At 48.1% G+C, this 26,946-nt stretch overlaps 1 protein-coding gene across 1 annotated transcript in view; it reads left to right on the forward strand.

The window, feature by feature from the left end:
• The window catches only part of CLASRP (CLK4 associating serine/arginine rich protein), a 1,081,767-nt gene that overhangs the window by 380,242 nt on the left and 674,579 nt on the right, over nucleotides 1–26,946 (forward strand). Inside the window, exon 9 of the mRNA XM_030217938.1 lies at nucleotides 6,976–7,054. Coding sequence (XP_030073798.1) covers nucleotides 6,976–7,054 — 79 coding nt within the window. The remainder of the gene's footprint in view (nucleotides 1–6,975; nucleotides 7,055–26,946) is intronic.

Raw genomic sequence — 26,946 nt, forward strand, 5'->3', positions numbered from 1 at the left:
TCCTTTCTGTTGGGTGTTAAAATATTCAATCATTCTGACTTCAAAGGTCTTACGTTCTTGTATGGTTTTAAAGTTACCTTTCAATATTCTCACTGTGAAATCACTGGTACAGTGTCCTGGTTCTGTGAAGTGCTGTCCCACATTTGCTTATTTCCGATCTGACGAAGAAGGGCAACCTTCGAAAGCTAATCAAGAAATGTATTTGTCAGGTTCTCAGGTTCAGAGCCCGCGGGGCTCTGGAACAAACGTGAGCCCTTGGGCTGCTGACGAGGAGCGACAGCAGCAGGCAAAACCCACCAACCGACGCTGGGCAAGCACACCGACACTGGCAGGGACTGCAGGCACCGCCCAGCGAGCCGGAACACTGGACTGGAATTCCCCGGACTGGAGGACACAGGACTGGAACCCCGGACTGGAACACTGGACTGGAATTCCCCGGACTGGAGGACACAGGACTGGAACACTGGATTGGAATTCCCCGGACTGGAACACTGGACTGGAATTCCCCGGACTGGAGCACACCGGACTGGTCCACACAGCATCACCTGCACTTAGCTACTAAGCCCCCCAGGAGTTGAGCTCCTGGGTTCGAGTAGCCGGCAGGACTTACTGGACGACACAGGGACCAGGACTAGAACAAGCTGTAACTGTAGTGCGCCTAACTCCTAAACTGACCAAAAGTGTTCCTAAGCCCGGCCCCAACAGAAAAGCTCCTAAGCCCTCCACTAACAGCAGTGCTCCTAACAGAAACTAACAGGGGTGCCCCTACGCCCTACACTAACAGAAGTGCAGGGAAGCCACAAGGGAAAAAGAAGGGAAGACAAATGCCAGACCTAACACTGGTGCTTCCTAAGCACCAAGCTGCAGCAGCTAAACACGGGTTCTCACCCCGGTGCTTCCTAAGCACCAAGCTACAGCAGCTAAACACAGGTCACGAGGAAAAGCGGGGAAAGCACAAGGAAACAAGCAGGAAAGCCAAATACCCAAACAACAAAAGGTGCTTCCTAAACACTTATAACAAGGGTGCTCCCAGCACCAAACTCCAGCATTGCACTAACAGCAGTGCTACACACCGTAGCAAAAGGGAAAGCAGAGGAGCCAAAGAGAAAGACAGGGAAGGCAAACACACAAGTCACAAGTGCACACTGACTGCACTAAACTAACTTGGACCTAAAGCAAGTAGCCAGAAGCAAACGTTGCGAAGGCTCTGAAGGAAAGAACACCACTTCCTTATCAAGGCCCTCCCTGATGATGTCACACTCCCTAGACCCAGGCAACAGCACACTGACCCAGAGAGCACACTGAAAACCATAGAGGCCCAACCCACACCAATGCAACACCGTGAAACACTTGAAGCCAGTACACCCAAAGAGAGTTAGAGCAACTCAGACTACAACCACAGCTGCAGTGAAGTGAGACAATTAGCCCCATGCTGGCAGCAGCCGGCACAGAGAGAGAGAGAGAGCTAGCTCAAACAGGACAGAAACAGAACAGAAGCCAGCTAAAAAGCTGACCCCCAGGCACAAGGTACGTTTGAGAGGGGTTCTGACCACGATCATAACAGTATTAAGTTATGTCCAATAAAAAAGGTATCATCTTATTTTCTTTTCCATGTTTTATTTTGTTTGATTTCTATTGATAACCTTAAGAGTGGACTAACACGGCTACCACACTCCTCTACTTTACATGGTATGTGATACTTTATATGTATACCTGAGTTTAATTTGTCCTTGCCTTTCTCAGGGCACAGACCGTAGAAGTCTGCCCAGTATTGTTCTTCTACGAAGCCCATTAAAATTTACACTCCAGCCCATCCCTAGCTATTCAGTCACGATCAGGGTGTAAACCGCAGAAGTCTGCCCAGCTGCTGTTTTGTTTGGGCGTCGCCACCCAATCTCCGCTAAGATTATGTGGAACCATTCCTTCTAAACAGGATTCCTTTGTGTTTATCCCACACATGTTTGAATTCCATTACCGTTTTCATCTCCACCACCTCCCGTGGGAGGGCATTCCACATATCCACCACCCTCTCCGTGAAAAAATACTTCCTGACATTCGTCCTGAGTCTGCCCCTTCTACCTCAATTCATGTTCTCTAGTTCTACCGCCTTCCTGTCTCTGGAAAAGGTTCGTTTGGGGATTAATACCTTTCAAATATTTGAACGTCTGTATCATATCACCCCTGTTTCTCCTTTCCTCCAAGGTATACATGTTCAGGTCAGCAAGTCTCTCGTACGGTTTGCAACGCAAATCCCATACCATTTTCGTAGCTTTTCTTTCCACTGCTTAAAGTCTTTTTACATCTTTACCAAGATACGGCCTCCAAAACTGAACACAATACTCCAAGTGAGGCCTCACCAACGACTTGTAGAGGGGCATCAACACCTCCTTTCTTCTGCTGGTTATGCCCCTCTCTACGCAGCCTAGCATCCTTCTGGCCACGGCCGTCGCCTTGTCACATTGTTTCTTCACCTTCATATCCTCCAACACCCCAAGGTCTCTCTTCTGAATTGAGCTTACTAATCTCTCCCTTCCTATCCGGTATCTCTCTCTTGGGTTTCCGCACCCCAAGTGCATCACTCTACACTTCTTAACATTAAATTTTAACTGCCAGACCCTCGGCCATCCGTTCCACCCCCCTCCCCTGAGGATAGTCGAATAATTGGAATCATACTATAGATCATTTATTGGGATCTGCCAGGTGTTTGACTAGAATTGGACACTGTTGGAGACAGGATACTGGGCTCAATGGACTTTAGTCTGACTCGGCATGGCTTTTATTTTTTTGTGCTTTGAAGGACCTTGGAAGACTTGGTATCCAAATGGCAGTAGATTATTAATGTGGTCAAGTGCAAAGTGATGAATATAGGGAAGAATAACTCAAACTATAGATGTATGATGCTATGTTTCATATTGAGTCACCGGCTTTATTATGGAAAATAAAGTGAAATCCTCTGCTCTGTGTGCAGTGGTGGCCATAAAAACAAACAGAATCAAAGGAATTATTAGGAAAGGGGTGGAGAATAGTAAAGAGAATGTTAGCATCCCTGGGTATCACTCCATCACATAATTGCACCATGAATATTGTATGCAGTTCTGATCGCCATTTCTCAAAGATGATATAGTGGAATTAAAAAAGGTATAGAGAATGGCAACCACAATGACAAAAGGGATGGGATGACTTCCCTATTAGGAAATGCTAAAGAGGTTAGGGCCCTTCAGCTTGGAGAAGAGATTGTATAAATCATGAAGTGGAGTGGAATGAGTAAACATGAATTGGTTGTTACCATTTCAAAAAGTGCAAAAACCGGGTTACATGCCTTAAAGTTTTCACTGTGAACTTAGAGTAGGAATGTCCAATAGCAGCTTGAGCAAAACCTTCAGTATCTTCTCTTCCAGTGGCGTAGCTAGGGTAGTTGACACCCGAAGCCGGTCATTTTTTACCCCCCCCCCCCCCCTGAAATCCAGTACTAGGCATACCGAGAATACAAAACACTCAGGACCTATAGAGCAATTCTACCATACCATAAGCAGTAATTTGTACGAGTCACACAAGGAAAAGGAAAGCATCTTAAACACTACAGTGAGCACTAGAACATCAATTCACCTATTGTAAAATGAAAACAGACAGATTAGTACAGATCGTCGATCCTGCACAGTCAATGCCAACCGAAAGCCATGTCTTTTTCACAAATACAGATACACCCTAATCCACTATAGAATAAGTAATCATACACTTTCTATTTAGACAAAAATTAAACTGAACCCCCCAATGCCAGACTCTGCATACAATGCAACACCACAGAAACAGAAAATGTCCTCTAGTACTGTGCAAAATATAAAGACAGCAGATGTAAATTTGAAAAAACTAACAAATACAAATCACCACTTTACAAATTAACAAATAGAAATAAAACAAATAATATTATTTTATTGGACTAATACATTTAGCTTTCAGAGGCCAAAACCTCCTTCCTCAGGTCAATTCAGTATAGTACTGTTACAGTGTCCTATCCTGACCTGAGGAAGGGGGTTTTGTTCTCCGAAAGTAAAATGTATTAAAATTAGTCCAATAAAAATATTACCTTATTTACATGTTCTATTATAAACATTTATTAACACAGCTACAATACTACTTTATCCTAAAGCAAAAAAATAAAAATATATATTTACAGTTCGTTGTCTCTGGTTTCTGCTTTCCTCATCTTTTCACTGTCTTCCTTCTATCCAGCATCTGTCTTCGCTCTCTCTCTGCCATCCAGTCTCTGCCCCTTCCATCCACTGTCTGCCCTCTCTCTCTGCCCCTTCCATCTACTGTCTGCCCTCTCTCCCTTCCATCCACTTCTGCCCTTTCCATGCACCATCTGCCCCAGTCTGCCATCTCTCTCTCCCCCTTCCATCTACATCTGCCCCTTCCATCCACCATTTGCCCCAGTCTGCCCTCTTTCTCTCTCCCCTTCCACCCACCATCTGCCCTTTCTCTCTGCCTCTTCAATTCGTCTGCCCTCCCTCTACCATCCAACCAGGGTCTGCCCTCCCTCACGCTCCCCCCTTCTATCCCCTCTCTGCCCCCTCTTTTCAGCCCCCAGTTCCAGCCCCCTTATTCCACCTGCCCCTAGTTCCAGCCCCAGCCCACATCTCACACCTGCCCCCCTTTTCAGCCCCACTATCCCACCAGTCCCCAGCCCTTTTCTCTCATCAGTCCCGAGCTTCAGCCCCCAGCCACTTCTCCCTGTCCTCTTTAAAGCCCCTGGTCCCCACAGTTTCAGCCCCCTTCATCCACCACATGCCTTGCATCCCCCCTTTTCAGCCCTAGACCCATTCTCCCACCTGCCCCAGGCATGGACCCATTTTCCCTCCTGCCCCCTTGTCAGACCCCAGTTCCAGCTTCAGACCCCTTCTCCCATCTGAGCACTCCCCTCCCCCTTCTGAGCACCCATCTGAGCTCCCCCACCCTCCCTAATCCCCTTTAAGCACCCCTCTGAGCTCCCCCACTCCTCCCCAATCCCCTTCTCCCCTCCTTGATGCTCTCCCACCTTCCCTAATCCCCTTTAAGCACCCCTCTGAGCTCCCCCACCCCTCCCCAATTCCCTTCTCCCCTCTCTGAGCTCCCCACCCTCCCTAATCCCCTTTAAGCACCCCTCTGAGCTCCCCCACCCTTCCCCAATCCCCTTCTCCCCTTTCTGAGCTCCCCCACCTCCCTAATCACCTTTAAGCACTCCTCTGAGCTCCCCCACCCTTCCCCAATCCCCTTCTCCCCCCTCTGAGCTCCCCCACCCTCCCTAATCCCCTTTAAGCACCCCTCTGAGCTCCCCCACCCTTCCCAATCCCCTTCTCCCCTCTCTGAGCTCCCCCACCCTCCCTAATCCCCTTTAAGCACCCCTCTGAGCTCCCCCCACCCCTCCCTAATCCCCTTCTCCCCTCTCTGAGCTCCCCCACCCCTCCCTAATCCCCTTTAAGCACCCCTCTGAGCTCCCCCACCCCTCCCCAATCCCCTTCTCCCCTCTCTGAGCTCCCCACCCTCCCTAATCCCCTTTAAGCACCCCTCTGAGCTCCCCCACCCTTCCCCAATCCCCTTCTCCCCTCTCTGAGCTCCCCCACCCTCCCTATTCCCCTTTAAGCACCCCTCTGAGCTCCCCCACCCCTCCCTAATCCCCTTCTCCCCTCTCTGAGCTCCCCCACCCTTCCCTAATCCCCTTTAAGCACCCCTCTGAGCTCCCCCACCCTTCCCCAATCCCCTTCTCCCTCTCTGAGCTCCCCCACCCTCCCTAATCCCCTTTAAGCACACCTCTGAACTCCCCCACCCCTCCCCAATCCCCTTCTCCCCTCTGAGTCCCCCCCGACCCGACAGCTGAGATCTGTTCTCCTGCTGCTCCTACCCTGTCCTGCCTTTAAAAAAATTTTCCGAAGCGCCAGAGAGTGGCAGGCAGCGCGCCTTGCGTCTGCCCTGTTGGTAGTAAAGAAGATCCCGTCGTCGTCCTTCCCACACTGAGTCCCGCCCGCCCTCGCGGTAATAGGAAGTTGCCTCAGAGGGGGGCAGGACTCAATGTGGGAAGGGCGACGACGTCAGCGAGATCTTCTTTACTAGCAGGGCAGATGCGAGGCGCGCTGCTGCCACTCTCCGGCGCTTCGAAAAAATTTTTTTTCAGGCGGAGCAGCGGGAGCGGAGCACCCCCCCACCTGATGACACCCGGGGCGGACCGCCCCCACCACCCCGCCCTTGCTACGCCACTGTTCTCGTCTTCCTTAGTTTTAGCTGAACCTTAAATTAAAGACCAGATTTTCAATCTGGGAAACCAGCTTATCCCTTAAATCATTTTTCTTGCTTAGTTTTACTTATAGGATGTGAGTTTTAATGGAGCAATAAAAAAAAAGTTGTAATATATAAACTTTCATTAAACACTGGCTTAAAATAACTTTTTTGCTTAAGGTTTTAATATTTGTTTTGTGTCAAATTCATGAAATATATGTTATGGAGAAAATCTGAGGAAACCTAGTAATGAAAACAACAGAGGCATGCAACCGGTATGTTGATATTTAGGATAAGATGATTCCGCTTGCAGTTCCTGGCCAGGAAATAATGAAAATAAATACTTTAGAATCAAGCAAGTCTTAATTCTCTTGGCTGTCTTTCAGATTCTCAATGGGGGGGGGGGGGGGGGGTGCAGCTTTAAAAAATTTTTAAGGAAAAGTGAGGGGGGGGGGGGCAGATAAATTCAGGGTATGTCCACAAGAAGGCCAGAAAATGCAATACTTATTTTTATATGATCCTTTATTCCCATTAGGTGATACCGTTGATTTTATTTTGTGGGCTAGTATTGACATTCCTAATTATTCAAGAAACATTTCTATACTAATATTTCTTTTATCTTGCCATTCGTTGTCCATTAGTTTTCCCCATCCTGAATATTTCTTTTATCTTACCGTTCATTGTCTATTGGTTTCCCTATCCTGAACTCTCTTCTCTTTCATGCAGGATGCTTCGGAAAGACAAAGAGGAGGCAGAAGCTATCAAGCATGCCAAAGCCCTGGAGGAGGAAAAGGCCATGTACTCGGTGAGAGGACAGCCACAGAGATGGGGGACTGGGTTGAGGGGAGGGTAGAGAGATAGGGAAATTGAAATTGGGTAGCCTTTTTTGAATGGTAGGATAGAGTAACCCAGATAAGGAGGTGGAAAGATATGGAGCATACTTGTGAGGGGAAGAGCCCCTGTGGTTGAAAAGAAGAGGCTTGGTGAGACAGGAGCTCCAGTACACAAGAAAGAGAGGTTGCAGATGAGGAGGGAGCCACTGGTAAAGCCAATAAAATGGGGTTTTAGAGAGAGAGGAAAAAAGTGTAGAGAGGGAGCCTGGGGAGGGGAAGTGCAAACATGGGGATGAAGGGGAGAGGAGAGGGGTCTGTAGAACCTTATTGACAAGGGAAGGGAAGAAGATAACCTGACCAGTTTGACAAGCCAGAAATACAGGTGGTCTCTTCTGTGTATTTAATTGCCTACATTTCTTGATGCTATATTATTCTTGAAGTGATTGTTTCTCATGACTTTAGATTACTTTAAACTTGTGAAGCAGAGTTTCCCTAATTCAGTAATGTGAAAAAGTTTTTCCCTCTTCCTGCTTGTCCTCTATGCTCCGAGGACAAGCAGGCTGCTTGTTCTCACAAGTAAGTGAGTCAATGTCCACGGCGGCCCAGACTTTCCTTCCGGAGAGGGGAAGGCGGTAGAACTAGAGGACATGAAATGAGATTGAAGGGGGGCAGACTCAAGAAAAATGTCAGGAAGTATTTCTTCACGGAGAGAGTAGTGGATGCTTGGAATGCCCTCCCGCGGGAGGTGGTGGAAATGAAAACGGTAACTGAATTCAAACGTGCGTGGGATAAACATAAAGGAATCCTGTTCAGAAGGAATGGATCCTCAGGAGCTTAGCCAAGATTGGGTGGCAGAGCCGGTGGTGGGAGGCGGGGCTGGTGGTTGGGAGGTGGGGATAGTGCTGGGCAGACTTATATGGTCTGTGCCAGAGCCGGTGGTGGGAGGCGGGACTGGTGGTTGGGAGGTGGGGATAGTGCTGGGCAGACTTATACGGTCTGTGTCGGGGCTGGTGGTTGGGAAGTGGGGATAATGCTGGGCAGACTTATATGGTCTGTGCCAGAGCTGGTGGTGGGAGGCGGGGCTGGTGGTTGGGAGGCAGGGATAGTGCTGGGCAGACTTATACGGTGTGTGCCCTGAAGAGGACAGGTACAAATCAAGGTAGGGTATACACAAAAAGTAGCACATATGAGTTTATCTTGTTGGGCAGACTGGATGGACCGTGCAGGTCTTTTTCTGCCGTCATCTACTATGTTACTATGAGAGTTCCGTCGCGTGAGCAATGCAAACCGCGCATGCGCGAACGCCTTCCCACCCGCAATGCGAATGTAGCTCTCCAGTTCTTTTTTTCTCTGCGGTAAGGTACGGTTCATTTTTCGTATCGCTCCTCATTCAGGCCCAGGAAGAACTTCTCTGTGAAATCGCTTCTCGCTTGTTTTTGTTTTAGATATTAAAAAAAAAAAAAAAAGTAGTTACGAGTAGTTTCCTGTACTTCTTTTACTTTTTCTCTGTTAAAGTTTCCTTTCTTTTTCGATGTAGCCGGCCTTTAGGCCGCATGGTCGGGTTTTTCCCCTTTTTTGTGCTTTTTCTTTTTTAGCACAATCGCGTCGTTTGATTTCGCCGAAGCTTTTTTCTTTCATGTCATCGAAGACACCCAGCGGCTTCAAACGTTGTACTCTGTGCATCCGGACCATCTCAGGTACAGATACTCATGCCTGGTTTATCCAGTGCCTTTGGCCCAACCATAGCCCAGCTGCTTGTAGTCTGTGTCTTCGTATGAAGAAACGGACTCAAGCGTCTTGAGAAGCCCAGCGAGAAAAGCTTTTTGGGGCTCAGTCCGGTTCTTTGACGTTGACATCGGTACCAAGGTCGGCGGCGTCGACATCGAGGAGAGAGGTAATCGCTGCTGAGAGACCAACTCACGCCGGGAGCAGCGAGGCGGCGAGTGGGATTCCACCTGTCTCGAGGCCTCCTGTTATGCAGGCCCCCCGGGACCGACCGTCGGACCCGGCCCCGAGCATATGTGAGGAATCCATGTCGTCCTCATCTATACCGAGGAGTCTTGATGATGGGCGTTGAGCGGAAGTCTAAGAAGCGCCATCATCGTTCTTCCATGCACAGTACCAGGAGTTCTGGGGCGTTGAGAGAGTCGGCACCCGAGAAGCGTTGGTACTGAGAGGACCGCTCCCCCTCGGTACAGGAGGTGCCGATGCGTCAGTCTCTTGGCAGCCCGGTACCTACTCCCGAGCCTCAACGGATTCTGACACCGCCTGTTCCACTGGCCCCACAGCCTTCTCCGATGGTGGCTTTTGATGAGCCTATCTGGGCCTTATTTCCAGAACTTCTGGAAGGCTTACTATGACAGCTTTGGTGTCGGGGGTGCTTGCGCCTTCTGTGCCACCTGCTGCAGCGGTGTCTGGCTTTTCTCCTGCGGTGAGGTCTCTGACTGCTGTGCCGTCTGCAGCATCTGTGTCGGCTGTCACCTAGGGTGACTCCCCTTCAATGTTGGTGGAGGGAGCTTCGCGCAGTCGGATCGGGCGTCGACTTCTCGACATCGCCCCAGAGGACATCGTTCCTCGGCATCGAGGCAGGTCCAGTGTCAGAGTATTTGGATTCAGGTTGTGTCTGACACAGAGCAGGAGTGCTCGTGGGAATCAGAAGAAAATCCCAGGTACTTCTCTTCCGATGAGTCCTTTGGGATTCCCTCTGACCCTTCTCTCCGCTGGAAAGAAGACTATCTCCACCAGAGAGTCTGTCTTTTTCCTCTTTTGTCCTGGAAATGGTTACGGCTATTCCCTTCCCTGTGGAGGTTGAGGATGAGCCCAGGTCTCTCATGCTGGGAAGTCCTGGATTATTCTTCTCCACCTAAAGAGGCTGTGATAGTCCCTCTGCATAAGGTACTGAAGGAAGTCCTTATGAGAAACTTGTCCACCCCTCTGTCTGGCCCTGTAGTTCCCAAGAAAGCTGAATCTGAGTACCGGATCCACAGTGAACTTGGATTGATGAGGTCCCAATTACCCCACAATTCCATGGTGGTGGATTCCGCTCTCAAGAGAGCTAGGAGTACTAGAGACTATGCTTCGGTGCCCCCAGGCAGAGAAGTTAGGACTCTTGACTCTTTTGGGAGAAAGACGTATCAGGCAGCTATGCTCGCTGCCAAGATCCAGTCATACCAGCTCTTCACGAGCGTACACTTGCGGGACTCGATAAGTCAACTGTTCAGCTTGGTTGATGCACTCTCTGCGGAGTTAGCTGAGCCTTTTCGCCAGGTGGTCAGGCAGCAGAAGGCGTGTCACAAGTTCCTGGCCAGGGGTACTTTTGACACTTTTGACGTGATATCCAGGATAGCTGCTCAAGGTATAGTGATGCGCAGACTCTCATGACTGCGTGTCTCTGACCTGGATCATTCTGTCCAGCAGCGGATGGCGGATGTCCCTTGCCGGGGGAGACAATCTTTTTGGAGAGAAAGTAGAGGATCCCGTTAATCAGATTAAGAAGCATAATGATTCTATAGATTCTCTCACCCACAGGGCACCTTCTGTTACAGCCTCCTCATCTAGGAGGCATTTTGGAGGGAAGAGAAGTGCTCCCCTATTCCTACTCTAGGCCTAGGTACACTCCTGCTTCTCGGCAGCCTGCCCAGGCTCAGCCCCAGCGAGCTCATTTTCGTCAACAGCGTGCGACTAAGGCCCACTCTGCTCCCCTGCAAAAGCAAGGGACGGGCTTTTGACTGGCTCCAGTTCAGCATAGCCTCAGTAAAAGTGTCTGTACCGGACGACTTGCCGGTAGGGAGGAGGTTGATGTTTTTTCACCAAAGGTGGCCTCTCATAGCCTTCGACCGGTGGGTTCTTCAAATAGTCTGATTAGGATACACCCTCAATCCGGAATCCAGACCTCCAAATTGCCCACCAGGATCTCATTCTTACAGCTCCCAGCACAAGCAGGTACTTGCAGAGGAACTCTCCGCCCTTCTAAAGGCCAAAGCAGTCAAACCTGTTCCACCAGGGGAAGAAGGGCTGGGATTCTAATCCAGGTACTTCTTTGTGCAAAAGAAAACAGGGGGATGCGTCCCATCCTAGACCTAAGGGGCCTGAACAATTATCTGGTTCGAGAAAAGTTCAGGATGGTTTCCCTGGGCACCCTTCTTCCCATGATTCAGGAGAACGATTAGCTATGCTCTCTGCTACTACTGCTACTATTTAGTATTTCTATAGCGCTACAAGGCGTACGCAGCGCTGCACAAACATAGAAGAAAGACAGTCCCTGCTCAAAGAGCTTACAATCTAATAGACAAAAATAAAGTAAGCAAATCAAATCAATTAATGTGTACAGGAAGGAGGAGAGGAGGGTAGGTGGAGGCGAATGGTTACAAGTGGTTACAAGTCAAAAGCAATGTTAAAGAGGTGGGCTTTCAGTCTAGATTTAAAGGTGGCCAAGGATGGGGCAAGACGTAGGGGCTCAGGAAGTTTATTCCAGGCGTAGGGTGCAGCGAGACAGAAGGCGCGAAGTATGGAGTTGGCAGTAGTGGAGAAGGGAACAGATAAGAAGGATTTATCCATGGAGCGGAGTGCACGGGAAGGGGTGTAGGAAAGGACGAGTGTGGAGAGATACTGGGGAGCAGCAGAGTGAATACATTTATAGGTTAGTAGAAGAAGTTTGAACAGGATGCGAAAACGGATAGGGAGCCAGTGAAGCGACTTGAGGAGAGGGGTAGTATGAGTAAAGCGACCCTGGCGGAAGGCGAGATGGGCAGCAGAGTTTTGAACCGATTGGAGAGGGGAGAGGTGACTAAGTGGAAGGCCAGCAAGAAGCAGATTGCAGTAGTCTAAACGAGAGGTGACAAGGGTGTGGATGAGGTTTTGGTAGAGTGCTCGGAAAGAAAGGGGCGGATTTTACGGATGTTGTAAAGAAAGAAACGACAGGGCTTGGCGATCTGCTGGATATGAGCAGAGAAGGAGAGAGAAGAGTCAAAGATGACCCCAAGGTTTCGAGCTGAGGAGACAGGGAGAATGAGAGAGCCATCAACAGAAATAGAAAACGGGGGGAGTGAGGAGGTGGGTTTGTGTATAAGCATCCTTTAAGTCTCTGGACTTAAAGGATGCTTATACACACATCTTGATACTCCCAGCTCACAGGAAGTATCTTCGATTTCGGCTTGGAACTCAGCACTTTCAGTACTGTGTACTGCCTTTGATGTGGCATAAGCACCCAGAGTGTTCACAAAGTGCCTGGTGGTAGTCGCAGCATCGCTACGCAGACTGGGAGTGTATGTGTTCCCTTATCTCGACGATTGGTTTGTGAAGAGCGCTCTACAGTCCATGCGAATAACTATTCGAGTGCTAGAATTACTGGGGTTTGTGATCAATTATTCCAAGTCCCATCTCACCCCAGTTCAAAAATTGGAATTCATTGGAGCATTGTTGAATACAAAGACAGCTCGAGCTTATCTCCCCGAAGCGAGGACAGACAACCTCCTCTCCCTAGTGTCCTTGGTTAGAGCATCTCAACAGATCACGGCTCGGCAGATGTTGAGACTTCTGGGGCACATGTCCTCCACAGTTCACGTGACTCCCATGGCACCACCTACACATGAGATCAACTCAATGGACCCTAGCTTCCCAGTGGTATCAATCTGCGGGAAGCCTAAAGAATGTGATCCACCGACTTTCTGAATTCCTTGTAGTGGTGGACAATTCAACCCAATTTGACCTTGGGACATCCATTCCAGCCACAAAAAGTGCTGACGATGGATGCATCCCTCCTGGAGTGGGGAGTTCGTGTAGATGGACTTCACACTCAAGGAGCTTGGTCCTTGCAGGAGATAGGCCTTCAGATCAATCTCCTGAAATTGCGAGCAATCTGGAACGCTCTAAAGGCTTCAGAGACCGGCTGTCCAACCAAGTCATATTGATTCAGACAGTCAATCATGTTGCCATGTATTATACTAACAAGCAGGGGGGCACTGGATCTCGCCTTCTGTGTCAGGAAGCCGTCCAGATGTGGCTTTGGGCATGCCGTCACGGCATGTTTCTACAAGCTACTTATCTGGCAGGCGTAAACAACAGTCTGGCCGACAGACTGAGCAGGATAATGCAACCTCACTAGTGGTCACTAAACATTGACGTTGTCCGCAAGATCTTCCGAGCGTGGGGCACCCCCTCGGTGGATCTTTTTGCTTTTCAGATCAATCACAAGGTCCCTCAGTTCTGTTCCAGGCTTCAGGCCCACAACAGACTAGCTTCAAATGCCTTTCTCCTACATTAGGGATCAGGCCTTCTGTATGCGTATCTTCCCATTCCTCTAATAGGGAATATTTAGCTGAAACTCGACTGCGGAACCATGATTCTGATAGCTCCTTTCTGGCCTCATCAGATTTGGTTCCCTCTTCTTCTGGAGTTGTCCTCCGAGGAATCATGGAGATTGGAATGTTTTCCAACCCTGATCACTCAGAACGAGGGGTCGCTTCTACATCCCAACCTCCAGTCCCTGGCTCTCACGGCCTGGATGTGTTGAGAGCTTAGAATTCGCCTCCTTGGGTCTTTCAGAGGGTGTCTCTCGAGTCTTGCTTCCAGGAAAGATTCCACCAAGAGGTGTTACTCTTTCAAATGGAAGAGGTTTGCAGTCTGGTGTGACAGCAAGGCCCTAGATCCTCTTTCTTGTCCTACACAGACCATGCTTGAATACCTTCTACACTTGTCAGAGTCTGGTCTCGACCAACTCCGTAAGAGTCCACCTGTCATGTCTCTCCCGGAATCTCAGGGTTAGTGAGCCCTTGGGCCACTGCCGAGTGGCGGCAGCGGCAGGAGAATCACCCAAACACAGACAAGGCAGGACAGACGTACCAGCAAACCCAGGTCAGGAACTACCAGGTGAAGACTGCAGCCGAGGCAATTCAAGCTGCAGCAAACAGGACAGGAATTCAGCCCAAACTTCACCTGCACTTGACCGCCGTTCCTCAGAACTTGAGCCCCTGGGTGCAGGCGGCCGACAGGACTTACCGGACAGGGCTGGAAGGCAGAACTGCAGGAAACAGCAGCCGGCTGGCGAACAGCAGGAAACTTCCAGAAAGCACACCGGGGTCCCAGGCAGGCAGCAAGCAGCAGCAGAATAAACCAGAAAACAAGCCGGGTCTGGGCGGGCAGCAGACTTAAGAATAAACCAGGAGACAAGCAGGGTCAAAGCCACAATCAGGAAAAAGTACAGCAGCATTGCAACAAACTCTCACCAAAGGAAAACTCCTCTGAGGACCTCTGTTGCAAGGCAAACTAGAGACCTTCCCAGGTGGTTAATAAAGGCAGCATACAAGGGAGTTCACCAGGTACGGGTACTGGTTAGTTCCAAAAAACTCCCAAAACAATCTGGAAGGCTGGAAGATCTGGACCGGACCAGCATATCTTCTGGAACATGGGAAACGGTAAGCCATCAGTTCACAGCAGCCAGCAGGTTTAACCACCGGGGGACGAGGTGACTGAGAGCCAGGAACCTGGGCACAACTGTGACACCACCTTAGTGCGATTAGTGCTTATCATCGCCGTGTAGAAGGTAAGCCTATCTCTGGACAGCCTCAAAGCCCCCTGTCAAACCTCCACCAGTGTCATGGGATCTCAACTCGTTCTCACCCAGCTGATGAAAGCTCCTTTTGAGCCACTGAATTCCAGCCATCTGAAGTATTTGACCTAGAAGGTCATTTTCTTGGTGGCTGTTACTTCAGCTCGTAGGGTCAGTGAGCTTCAGTGAGCCATGGTGGTGCATGCACCTTATATCAAGTTCCTGCCTAAGGTGGTGTCGGAGTGCCATCTGATCCAGTCAATTGTCTTGCCAAATTTCTTTCCCTGTCCTCATACCCGCCCTGGCGAAAGCAGTTTACATACCTTGGACTGCAAGAGAGCATTGGCCTTTTATATTGGAGCGGACTAAGCCCTTCAGACAGTCCGCCCAGTTGTTTGTTTCTTTCGACCCGAACAGGAGGGGAGTCGCCATCGGAAAACGCACCATCTTGAATTGGCTAGCAGATTGCATTTCCTTCACTTATGCCCAAGTTGGGCTGACTCTACAGGGTCATGTCACGGCTCATAATGATAGAGCCATGGCTGCGTCAGTGGCCTACTTAAAGTCGGCCTCCATTGAAGAGGTTTGCAAGTCTGCAACGTGGTCATCAGTCCACACATTCACATCTCACTTCTGCCTTCAGCAAGATACCCGACGCGACAGTCGGTGCTGCAGAATCTGTTCGGGATTTAGAATCTAACTCCACCCCCCCAGACCCATTTTGATTCTGTTCCAGGCTGTACTCTGTTATTTGATTTTGGTTTCAGGTCAATCTATGTTATGTCCTCGCCGTTGTGAGGCCCAGTTGACAACTGTTCATTGTTTTGAGTGAGCCTGGTTGCTAGGGTACCCCACTTGTGAGAACAAGCAGCCTGCTTGTCCTTGGAGAAAGAGAAGATACTTACCTGTAGCAAGTATTCTCCGAGGACAGCAGGCTGATTGTTCTGACATTTTGTTTTTTTCCCCCCACATTTAAGTTTTCTTTGTTTTTTGTCGCGGGCCCCCATTTAGACTTGTTCAGATGGTATTTCTATTTTTGAGCCTTACCCTCTTTCAGGCTCAGTCGCGACCATTGATTTTGCCGGAGCTATTTTCCTTTCCGTGTCATTGAAGACTCCCAGTTTCTTCAGGTGTTGCTGCTGGTGCAACCGGACCATCTCAGGTACTGATACACATTCATGGTGTATTCAGTGCCTCTGACCCGACCATAGCCTGGCAACTTGTGTCCTTTGCCTTTGTATGAAGAAAAGGACACAAATTTCCCGAGAAGCTCAACACGAAAAACTTTTTGGAGCTCAGTCCAGTTCTTCGGCATCGAGATCGGCGGCGTCAACATCGAAGGAAGATTTGGCGTTGGGAGTCGAGGTAGGTATGGCTGCTGTGAGACCCAGAGACAATGGGAGCAGCGAAGGGTTGAGTGGGTCTCCACCTGCCTCAAGGCCTCCTGCTATGCAGGCTCCCTGGGACCAGTTATCATCGGACCCAATACCAAGGCGACGTGAGGATTTGACGTCATTCTCATTGACACCGAGGAGTTAGTCCATCGGGCGAAGGCCAAGAAGCACTGATCTCTGACGCATGGTGCCAGGAGCTCCGGGACACTGAGGGACTCGGCACCCGAAAAGCGTTGACACCAGGAGGACCGGTCTCAGTCCATCCAAGAGGTGCCGATGCGTATCTCTCCCAGTAGCCAAGATCCTGCTCCCACACTCTATATGGTTTGGCAGTCTGAGCTCCTCAGCCTTTACTGATGGCGGCTCTCGAAGTGTATCCAGGCCTTGCTCCCAGAGCTTTTGGAAGGATTGATGCAGCCGCTTGCGGCTCCGCTGTCAGTTGCCACCCAGGCCGGTTTGCCTTCGAAGTCGGTGGAGGAAGTTTAGCCGAAGTTGAGGTGGGAGCCGGCTCCTCAACACCGTTCTCGAGGACATAGTTCCTCCATGTTGAGGCGGGCCCGTTCTCGGACATCCCTGAAGGAAGTGCTGTCTGATACCGAAGAGGAGCGCTCATGGGAATCTGAAGAGGACCCCAGAACTTTTCCTCTGATGAGTCCTTTGGGATCCCTTCTGAGCATTCTCCACCTGTCTTCACCGCAGAGTCTCTCCTTTACCTGTTTTGTATGGAAAATGAAGGAGCCCATTCCATTCCCCGTAGAAGTGGAGGATGAGCCCAGGGCTAAGATGCTCGAGGTCCTGGACTACACCTCTCCTCCTGAGGAGGCAGTGATGTCTCCTCTCCATGAGGTACTCAAGGCAGTCCTCGTACAGAACTGGGCGTCCCCTCTGTCCCTCTGGTCCCCAAGAAAATAGATACCCAGAATCGGATCCACGGGGAACCTGGACTGGTGAGGTCTCGGTTACCCCACGACTCCAAGGTGGTATGGATGCCACTCTAAAAAAGGCCAGGAGTTCTAGGGGCTATGCCTCGGCTCCTCCAGTTAGAGAAGCTAGAACCCTGGACTCTTTTAGGAGAAAGATGAATCAGGCCGTTTTTCTCATCACCCATATTCAGTCTTACCAGCTCTTCACGAGCGTCTACTTGCGTAACTCGGTGAGGCAGCTGTCCGACTTGTTCGATGCGCTTCCTCTGGAGCAGGCCGAGCCTTTTCGCCAGTTGGTCAAGCATCAGAAAGCATGTCGTAAGTTCTTGGCCAGGGGCACTTACAACACTTTTGATGTGGCATCCAGAATCTCTGCCCAAGGTATAGCAATGCGCAGACTCTCATAGCTGCCTGTTTCTGACCTGGACCATATGGTCCAGCAGAGAATGTTGGATGCCCCTTGCCAGGGGGATAACCTTTTCGGAGAGAAGGTTGAAGAGGTCGCTGACCAGCTAATAAAGCACACTGAGGTTAGGTCTTCTCTCTCCCGACGGACGTCTTCTGCAGCCACCTCCTCATCCAGGAGGTATTTTGGTAGATTGCGGAGTGCTCCCTATGCCTATTTTAGGCGTAGGTTTGCTCCTGTAGCTCGTCAGCCTGCACGGGCTCAGCCCCAACGCACTCGTTCTTGTCAGCAGCATGCGCCCAAGGCCCCTGCTGCTTCCCAGCAAAAGCAATGGACGAGCTTTTGACTGACTCCAGCAAAGCATAGCTGCTTCAAAGTGTCCGTGCCAGATGACTTACTGGTTGGAGGGAGGTTGAAATTTTTCCACCAAAGGTGTCCTCTCGTAATCGCCGACCGTTGGGTTCTTTAAGTAGTCCGTCTCGGGTACACCCTCAATTTGCTTTCCAAGCCTCCAAATTGCCAACCGAGAGCTCATTCTTTCAGCTCTCATCACAGGCAAGTACTTGCAGAGGAACTCTCATCCCATCTAAAGACCAATGCAATCGAACCTGTTCCACCTGGGGAAGAAGGGCAGGGATTCTATTCCAGGTATTTCCTTGTGCAGAAAAAGACAGTGGGATGCGTTCCATCCTAGACCTAAGGGCCCTGAACAAATTCCTAGTCCGAGAAAAATTCAGGATGGTTTCCCTGTGCACCCTTCTTCCCATGATTCAGGAAAACAATTGTCTATGCTCTCTGGACATAATGGATGCATACACCCACACCCCGATACTTCCAGCTCACAGGAAGTATCTTCGGTTTCGGTTGGGAACACATCGCTTTCAGTACCGCGTATTGCCTTTTGGCCTCGCATCAGCTCCCAGGGTATTCACAAAATGCCTAGCAGTAGTCGCTGCGTCATTACACAGACTGGGAGATCATGTGTTCCCTTATCTCGATGATTGGCTAGTAAAGAGCACCTTGGAGGCCAGTGTTCGAGAGTCCATGCGGATGACTATTCAGATGCTGGAGCTACTAGGGTTTGTAATAAACTACCCCAAGTCCCATCTCCAACCTGTTCAACAATTAGAGTTCATAGGTGCCTTTCTCGAACGAGAAATGTCCGAGCCTACCTCCCGGAGGTGTGGGTGGACAACCTCCTTTCTGTTTCGCCCAAGGTTCAGGCATCTCACAGGTTACGGCCCGGCAGATGTTGAGATTGTTGGGCCACATGGCCTCCACAGTTAGTTACACCCATGGCTCAACTTCACAAGAGATCTGCTCAATGGACCCTAGCTTTTTTTGGCGCTTTCAGAGATATGAGACTGTCCAATTGTTTTTATGTTTTTTGGCATCTCTGAGCAGTTTTTTCTACGTATAATCAAGGTGATCCTGTGTACATTTGTTTCAGTGTATATCTATTATACTTTGACACTAAAGGATTATTATGTAGCCCCTAAAGCAACCCTGCTGGGTGAAACACGGCCTGTGTCGGGCTGTTGGTGTCAATAAATATATTTTAAATTTTATATATAACTAGTAAAAAAGGCCCGTTTCCGAAACCAATGAAACGGGCGCTAGCATGTGGCTTTTTTTTGTGTATGTGTGTATGTGTCACAGAGTTATTTTGTGTGTGTGAGTGTGCGGTGTGTGTGCAGGTTGTTGATGTGTGTTTTTTTTTTGTTTTGTTTTTTGCTTGGGGGTTGTGGGATGTGCTGTGCCGGTCTATTTTTGCACATACCCACAGCAGGAATATTCTTCTCTCGTTCCAGCGGTGGTTCTGTGCTCTCCGTGCTGCATAGATAATGAGCCATTCTGCTGGGGAATGCTCCTCCCTTATTGTCACATAGTTTCCTCTGATTGGTCCGTCTTACGTTGCCTAGTGTTGCCTGGGAACGGTGTTGTGATGGTCCTTTGTGTTTCAGAATGTTGAGGGTATTTTTTCTGATTGGTCCGTCATGTGAGGGCGGGGCAGAGAGACATGGTCAGTGTTGTGGCTTCACCACCATGAATCCATGGACCCTTCAGGGAGTGACTGAGTGACTTCAGAACGTTGTCTTCAGAACGTTGAGGGTGAGTTTTATTATAGTAGATTACAGTGTGTTTCTTTACGATCTGCTTTGTTTGTGTTCCGCTTGGGACTATCAATCCAAATTCCTCAGCCACAAAAAGTGCTGACGATGGATGCATCTCTTCTGGGGTAGGGGGCTCATGTAGATGGACTCCACACTCAAGTTGCTTGGTCCCTTCAGGAAACAAATCTTCAGATCAACCTCCTGGCCCTCCAGATGATCTGGAACGCTCTAAAGGCTTTCACAGATTGGCTGTCCCATCAAATTGCCTTAATTGAAACGGACAATTGGGTTGCAATATATTACACCAACAAGCAGGGGGGCACCTCTGTGTCAGGAAGCCATCCAGATGTGGCATTTGGCATGCTGTCACGGCATGTTTCTCCAAGCCACATACCTGGCAGGCGTAAACAACAGCCTGGCTGACAGACTGAGAAGGATAATGCAGCCTTATGAGTGGTCTCTCTACATGGGCATATCCCGCAAATCCTACGAGCGTGGGGCACCCCCTTGATGGATCTTTTTGCCACTTAATCCAATCACAAGTCCCCTCAGTTCTGTTCCAGGTTCAGGCCTATGACTGACAAAGCGTCAGATGCCTTTCTCTTTCATTGGGGGATAGGCCCTTCTGTATGCGTATCCTCCGATACCTCTAGTGGGAAAAAATTTGTTGAAACTCAAGCAAGACCACGGAACCATGATTCTGATCGCACCCTACTGGCTGCAACAGATTTGGTTCCTTCTTCTGGAATTGTCCTCCAAAGAACTGTGGAGATTGGAGTGTTTTCCAACCCTCATCACTCAGAACGAAGGGTTGCTTCTACATCCCAACCTCCAGTCTCTGGCTTTCACGGCCTGGATGTTGAGAGCCTAGAATTCGCTTCCTTGGGTCTTTCGGAGAGTGTCTCCCATTTTTTTTGCTGGCTTCCAGGAAAGATTTCACTAAGAGGTGTTACTCTTTTAAATGGAGGAGGTTTACCGTCTGGTGTGACAGCAAGGCCATAGAGCTCATTTCTTGTCCTACACAGACCCTGCTTGAATCCCTTCTACACTTGTTGGAGTCTGGTCTCAAAGCCAACTCCATAAGGGTTCACCTTAGTGCAATTAGTGCTTATTTGCGTGTAGAAGGTAAGCCTATCTCTAGACAGCCTTTAGTTGTTTGCTTCATGAGAGGTTTGATTTTGTCAAAGCCCCCTGTCAGACCTCCAGCTGTGTCATGGGATCTCAACGTCATTCTCACCCAGCTGATGAAAGCTCCTTTCGAGCCACTGAATTCCTGCCATCTGAAGTACTTGACCTGGAAGGTCATTTTCTTGGTGGCCGTTACTTTAGCTCGTGAAGTATTGTAGGTTAGTGTTAGGCAAAAATAAAAATATAAAAAGCAAATTTTAACAACTAATCTCCATAGTCTTTTCTTTTTTTTTTTTTAATTTCTTTATTAAGTTTTCAAAATTTACAAGATAGTACTTATAAATCGGAAATACAGCAATGCAATTAGAGAAATAGCATCATTCATTCATATCCAAAAAGGAAAAATGTTAGTCTCCACAGCTATTTTACTTCTCTAAAAAATAGGCAAAATGAACAAAAAGAAAAAAAGAAAAGATATATCGCTTTCTTAGACCACAATTGTATAGGAAGAAGAGAATCTAAATTAAAGGAGAAACATAAAAGTAATACATTAAAGTAAATGGCCTGGCTCGTATACCCTCAGCTTTTTATACTATTTCTTAATACTCAATCGCTATCTGGACAGTTTCTTACTATCTATAAACGTTTTTAGCTGACTTGGTTCAAAAAAGATGTACTTATTTCCCAGGTATTTAATACAACATTTGCATGGATAAGCCAATACAAAGGAAGCTCCCAATGCTTTAACCTCCTCTCTGTAGACAAGAAATGCTTTTCTACGATCTTGTGTGGATCTAACCACATCTGGAAAGATCCAGATTTTATGACCACAAAATTCTTTATTTGAGTTCTTAAAGTAAAGTCTTAATAAGGCATTCATATCCTGCTCAAAGACGAATGATACCAAAAGAGTCCTTCGCGTTGATATTTCTGATATAGATTCCTCTAGTAATGCTGACAAATCTTGTAAATTCAGTTCAGGTGTCTGTGTCTTTTCTGTTGGATTCGCCTTAGATTGTTTAGATTCAGGTAAATAGTAAATGTTATTTATCGGCGGAATTGCGGATTGAGGATAAGCCAAAACTTCCATCAAATATTTTTTCAAGAAATCAATCGGGGCGATTCCAGGTGAAACAGGAAAATTTAAAATCCGTAGATTCAGACGTCTATTATAGTTTTCAAGAATTTCTAATTTTAAGGAAACCTTAATTTTATCTTTTATCAGAGTATCTGTTACTGCTTTCAGAGATGAGATTTCAGATTTTTGATTAGACAAATCTATTTTAACATCCTCATGAGCTAACGTTAAAGCATCTATTTTATTTACCAGCAAAGTCATATCCTGGGAAGTTTTTGTAACCAGAGTCGTCAGTTGTTGAATAGCTGACCAAATGGATTGTAGAGTTACTGCTTGTGGAACCGCTTGTTCCATGGTTGTAACGTCTGCTTCCTGGGGCAGAGTACCTCCGTCTGAGGGCCTTCGGTCCCCGACTTCCGGTTCCTTCGGGTCCTCAATGCTCGACCGCTGGAATGCAGGACAAAGCGGTGGGTTAAAGTCCGGTGGGGATAGCGATGTCTCTACCCCTAATGGAGATGTCGCTCCTTCCACAAATCCAAATGCAGGGTCCCTCTCACCGGTTCTCGCTGGGGTGCTGGAGACATAACGCAGAAGCGTTTGCTGACCGAGGGCAGGTAATCGGGCTGACGGTAGTAAACCCTTTACCACCCCCTTCCTCTTAGTATGCGGCATGTAGAGAAACGAAATAAGGTTGAACAAACAGAGTTTCAGCTCATGCTAACCGCGGAGCCTCCAGCTCGAGCCGCCATCCTCCATAGTCTTTTCACTTAGTTTTAAAAGCTTTGTACCACAGCATTAACAGAATCTAACAGCCACTGCAGGATCAAATTTAGCATTCCCACCCACCCTCCCCTAGGACAACTCTTCATTTATAGTCAGTTATGGTTATGTCTGTGCTTTCCTCGCCCTCTGGTGGCCAGAACGGGTGGCTGCTATGGACCATCACCTGTTCCAGATTTCGGATGAGTCCGGTCCGGATCTTCCAGGCTGCCAGGTTTGCTTGTGTTGTTTGAGCCTGCACAGCACCCGTAGCTGCCTGGTGATTGCAGCAGCTGGGGCTTATTAGCCATTTTGTTATTCTCAGCCCTTGCCTTTGCATCGTCTTAGGCCCTGGTACGTGGGTGCTTGTGCACTTCTGCCTGAGAGACTTTGTCTGGACCTGATTCTGCGTTTGCTGGTTTCCTGCCTTTTGAACCTTGCCTGATCCTGGACTTTGCTTTGCTTGCCGCCTGCCTTTTGAACCTTTGTCTGACCTGGACTTTGCTTTGCTTGCCGCCTGCCTTTTGAACCTTTGCCTGGACCTGTCTTCTGCTTGCTGGCTGACTGCCTAGAGACCTAGTCTGGATTTGCCGGTATGTCTGTTCTGCCTTGCTTCTGGTGTGGGGTGGTTTTACTTGCTACTGCTGCTCCTCGGCAGTGGTCCAAGGGCTCACAAACCCAGTTCCTGTTTAGTAAACGTGACAGTTATTTTAATTAGGGTAACAAGCAAGGAGTGCTCTTACAGAGTTTTAAATACATTTCATTACCATCTAAGAAGGAAACACTAAATAAATCACACAATATGCTATATAAACTAAAAGACACTTTTATATTAGGCTAATATCCTTAATACTGTAGCAAGTTTTAAATTATTGAAAAACTCAAAAACACTAAGATGGAGTCAGCAGTCCAGCAGCAAGAGGGGTGCTATCCAGTCTTTTGCATTGTGTCACATGTATGATTATCTCCCAGTTGGTGAGATGTCATATGTGTGTGCCCGATGTAAAGAGCTCCTAGCTCTTAGAGAACGTGTCCGTTCTCTTGAGGCTAGAGTAGCAGACTTGGTGGAGCTGAGGGAGACAGAGAGGTACATAGAGGAGACCTACAGGGATGTTGTAGAGAAGTCCCACCTCCAGTCTGGTAGCCCTTGTGCTACCCTGGAGGAGGGAGGTCTCCTAGAAGGAGAGCATCACCCTGGTGATGGTGGAAGTACTCCTGTAGCCAGGATCTGCCCAGCAGGGGATGTACTATTCCTTCGCACCGAGGATATGTCTCCAAGTGCTGACCGGGAGGGAAAGGTTAGGACAGCTGTTGTAGTTGGTGATTCGATCATTAGGCATATAGATAACTGGGTGGCTGGTGGACGTGAGGATCGCCTGGTGACTTGCCTGCCTGGTGCGAAGGTGGCGGACCTCACCCGTCACCTAGATAGGATTCTAGATAGTGCTGGGGAGGAGTTGGCTGTCTTGGTACATGTGGGTACCAGTGACATAGGAAAATGTGGGAGAGAGGTTCTGGAAGCCAAATTTAGGCTCTTAGGTAGAAAGCTCAAATCCAGATCCTCTAGGGTAGCTCTGTTCCACGCGCCGGGCCCAACAGACAGGCAGAGCTCCGGAGTCTCAATGCGTGGATGAGACGATGGTGCAGGGAGGAGAATTTTAGATTTGTTAGGAACTGGGCAACATTCTGGGGAAGGGGCAGCCTATTCCGAAACAATTGGGCTCCACCTTAACCAGAGTGGGACCAGGCTGCTGGCGTCGGCTTTTAAAAAGGAGATAGAGCAGTTTTTAAACTAGAAATGGGGGGAAGGCCGACAGTCGCTCAAAAGCACATGGCTCGGGATAAGGTATCTTGCAAAGATACCTCACAAACAGGGAAGATAGGGTTTCTGGATAGTGAGGTTGCTCAACAGACCGCGTTAGGCCAGGTGCCCTTAAATACAACTAAAGATCAGACAAAAGATGTCAAATCAGTAGTGTCCAGTACTAAGCATCATGCAAATAGGAACAACAAACATACTTTGAAATGTCTACATGTAAATGCTAGGAGTCTAAGAAATAAGATGGGAGAGTTGGAATATATTGCAGTTAATGAAAAATTGGATATAATAGGCATTACTGAGACCTTGTGGAAGGAGGATAACCAGTGGGACACTGTCATACTGGGGTACAAAGTATATCGTAGTGATAGGGTGGACCGGGACTGGTGGAGGGGTAGCATTGTATATTAATGAGAGCCTCGACTCAGATAGATTACAAATGCAGCAGGACACAAATCACACCCTTGAATCATTGTGGGTTGAAATTCCATGTATAAAAGGGAGAAGGACGGTGATAGGACTGTACTACCGTCCGCCTCGCCAGGATGAGCAGGTAGACGCAGAAATTATAAAAGAAATCAGAGACGCAAACAAAATGGGCAATGTGATAATAATGGGTGACTTCAATTATCCAAATATAGACTGGGTAAATGTAACATAGGGACACGCTAGAGAGGTACAATTCCTTGATGAAATCAAGGACAGCTTTATGGAGCAGCTGGTGCAGGAGCCGACGAGAGAAGGAAAAATTTTTAGACTTGGTCCTTAGTGGAGCGCATGATCTGGTGAGAGACGTTATGGTACTGGGGCTGCTTGATAACAGTGATCATAATATGATCAGTTTTGATATCAACCTTGAAGTAACTATACACAGGAAGTCAAATACGTTAGCATTTAACTTTAAAAAAGGAGGCTATGATAAAATGAGAAGAACGGTGAAAAAAAAACTTAGAGGGACAACTGAGAGGGTAAAAACTGTACAACAGGCATGGACGCTGTTAAAAAAACACCATCCTGGAGGCCCAGGCCAAACATATTTCACAAATTAGAAAAGAAAGACGGAACTCCAAAAGACAGCCAGGGCCTGGTTGAAAAGTGAGGTGAAGGAAGCTATTACGGCTAAAAGAAACACCTTCAGAAAATGGAAGAAGGAACCATCTGAAAATAACAAGAAGCAGCAGCGTAAGGAGTATCAAAGCAAGTGCAAGGCGCAGATAAAGAAGGCCAAGAGGGATTACGAAAAAAAGATAGCATTAGAGGCAAAAAACATAGTAAAATTTTTTTCCAGTATATTAAAAGCAGGAAGCCGGCAAAAGAATCGGTTGGGCCGCTGGATGACCGAGGGGTAAAAGGGGCGATCAAGGAAGACAAAGATGTAGCGGAGAGATTGAATGAATTCTTTGCTTCAGTCTTCACCGAGGAAGATTTGGGTGGGATACCGGTGTCGGAAATGATATTTCAAGCGGACGAGTCGGAGAAACTTACTGATGTCACGGTAAACCTGGAGGACGTAATGGGGCAGTTCAGCAAACTGAAGAGTAGCAAATCTCCTGGACCGGATGGTATTCATCCTAGAGTACTGATAGAACTGAAAAATGAGCTTGCGGAGCTATTGCTAGTGATATGTAATTTATCCTTAAAATCGAGCCTGGTACCGGAAGATTGGAGGGTGGCCAATGTAACGCCCATTTTAAAAAAAGGTTCCAGGGGAGATCCTGGAAATTATAGACCGGTGAGTCTGACATCGATGCCGGGGAAAATGGTAGAGGCTATTATTAAAAACAAAATTACAGAGCACATCCGAGGACATGGATTACTGAGACCCGAGTCAGCACGGCTTTTGTGTGGGGAAATCTTGCCTGACCAATTTACTTCAATTCTTTGAAGGAGTAAACAAACGTGGACAAAAGGGAGCCGGTTGATATTGTGTATCTGGATTTTCAAAAGGCGTTTGACAAGGTACCTCATGAAAGGCTACAGAGGAAATTGGAGGATCATTGGGATAGGAGGAAAAGTCCTATTGTGGATTAAAACTGGTTGAAGGATAGGAAACAGAGAGTGGGGTTAAATGGGCAGTATTCACAATGGAGAAGGGTAGTTAGTGGGGTTCCTCAGGGGTCTGTGCTAGGACCGCTGCTTTTTAATATATTTATAAATGATTTAGAGATGGGAGTAACTAGCGAGGTAATTAAATTTGCTGATGACACAAAGTTATTCAAAGTCCGTTAACTTGCGACAGGATTGTGAAAAATTGCAGAAGGTCCTTACGAGACTGGGAGACTGGGCGGCTAAATGGCAGATGACGTTTAATGTGAGCAAGTGCAAGGTGATGCATGTGGGAAAAAAGAACCCGAATTATAGCTACGTCATGCAAGGTTCCACGTTAGGAGTTACGGACCAAAAAAGGGATCTGGGTGTCGTTGTCGATAATACACTGAAACCTTCTGCTCAGTGTGCTGCTGTGGCTCGGAAAGCGAATAGAATGTTGGGTATTATTAGGAAAGGCATGGAAAACAGGTGTGAGGATGTTATAATGCCGTTATATCGCTCCATGGTGCGACTGCACCTTGAGTATTGTGTTCAATTCTGGTCGCCGCATCTCAAGAAAGATATAGTAGAATTGGAAAAGGTGCAGTGAAGGGCGACTAAAATGATAGCGGGGATGGGACGACTTCCCTATGAAGAAAGACTAAGGAG

This window comes from Microcaecilia unicolor, chromosome 11 (assembly GCF_901765095.1).
Source record: "Microcaecilia unicolor chromosome 11, aMicUni1.1, whole genome shotgun sequence".
Lineage (NCBI taxonomy): Eukaryota > Metazoa > Chordata > Amphibia > Gymnophiona > Siphonopidae > Microcaecilia > Microcaecilia unicolor.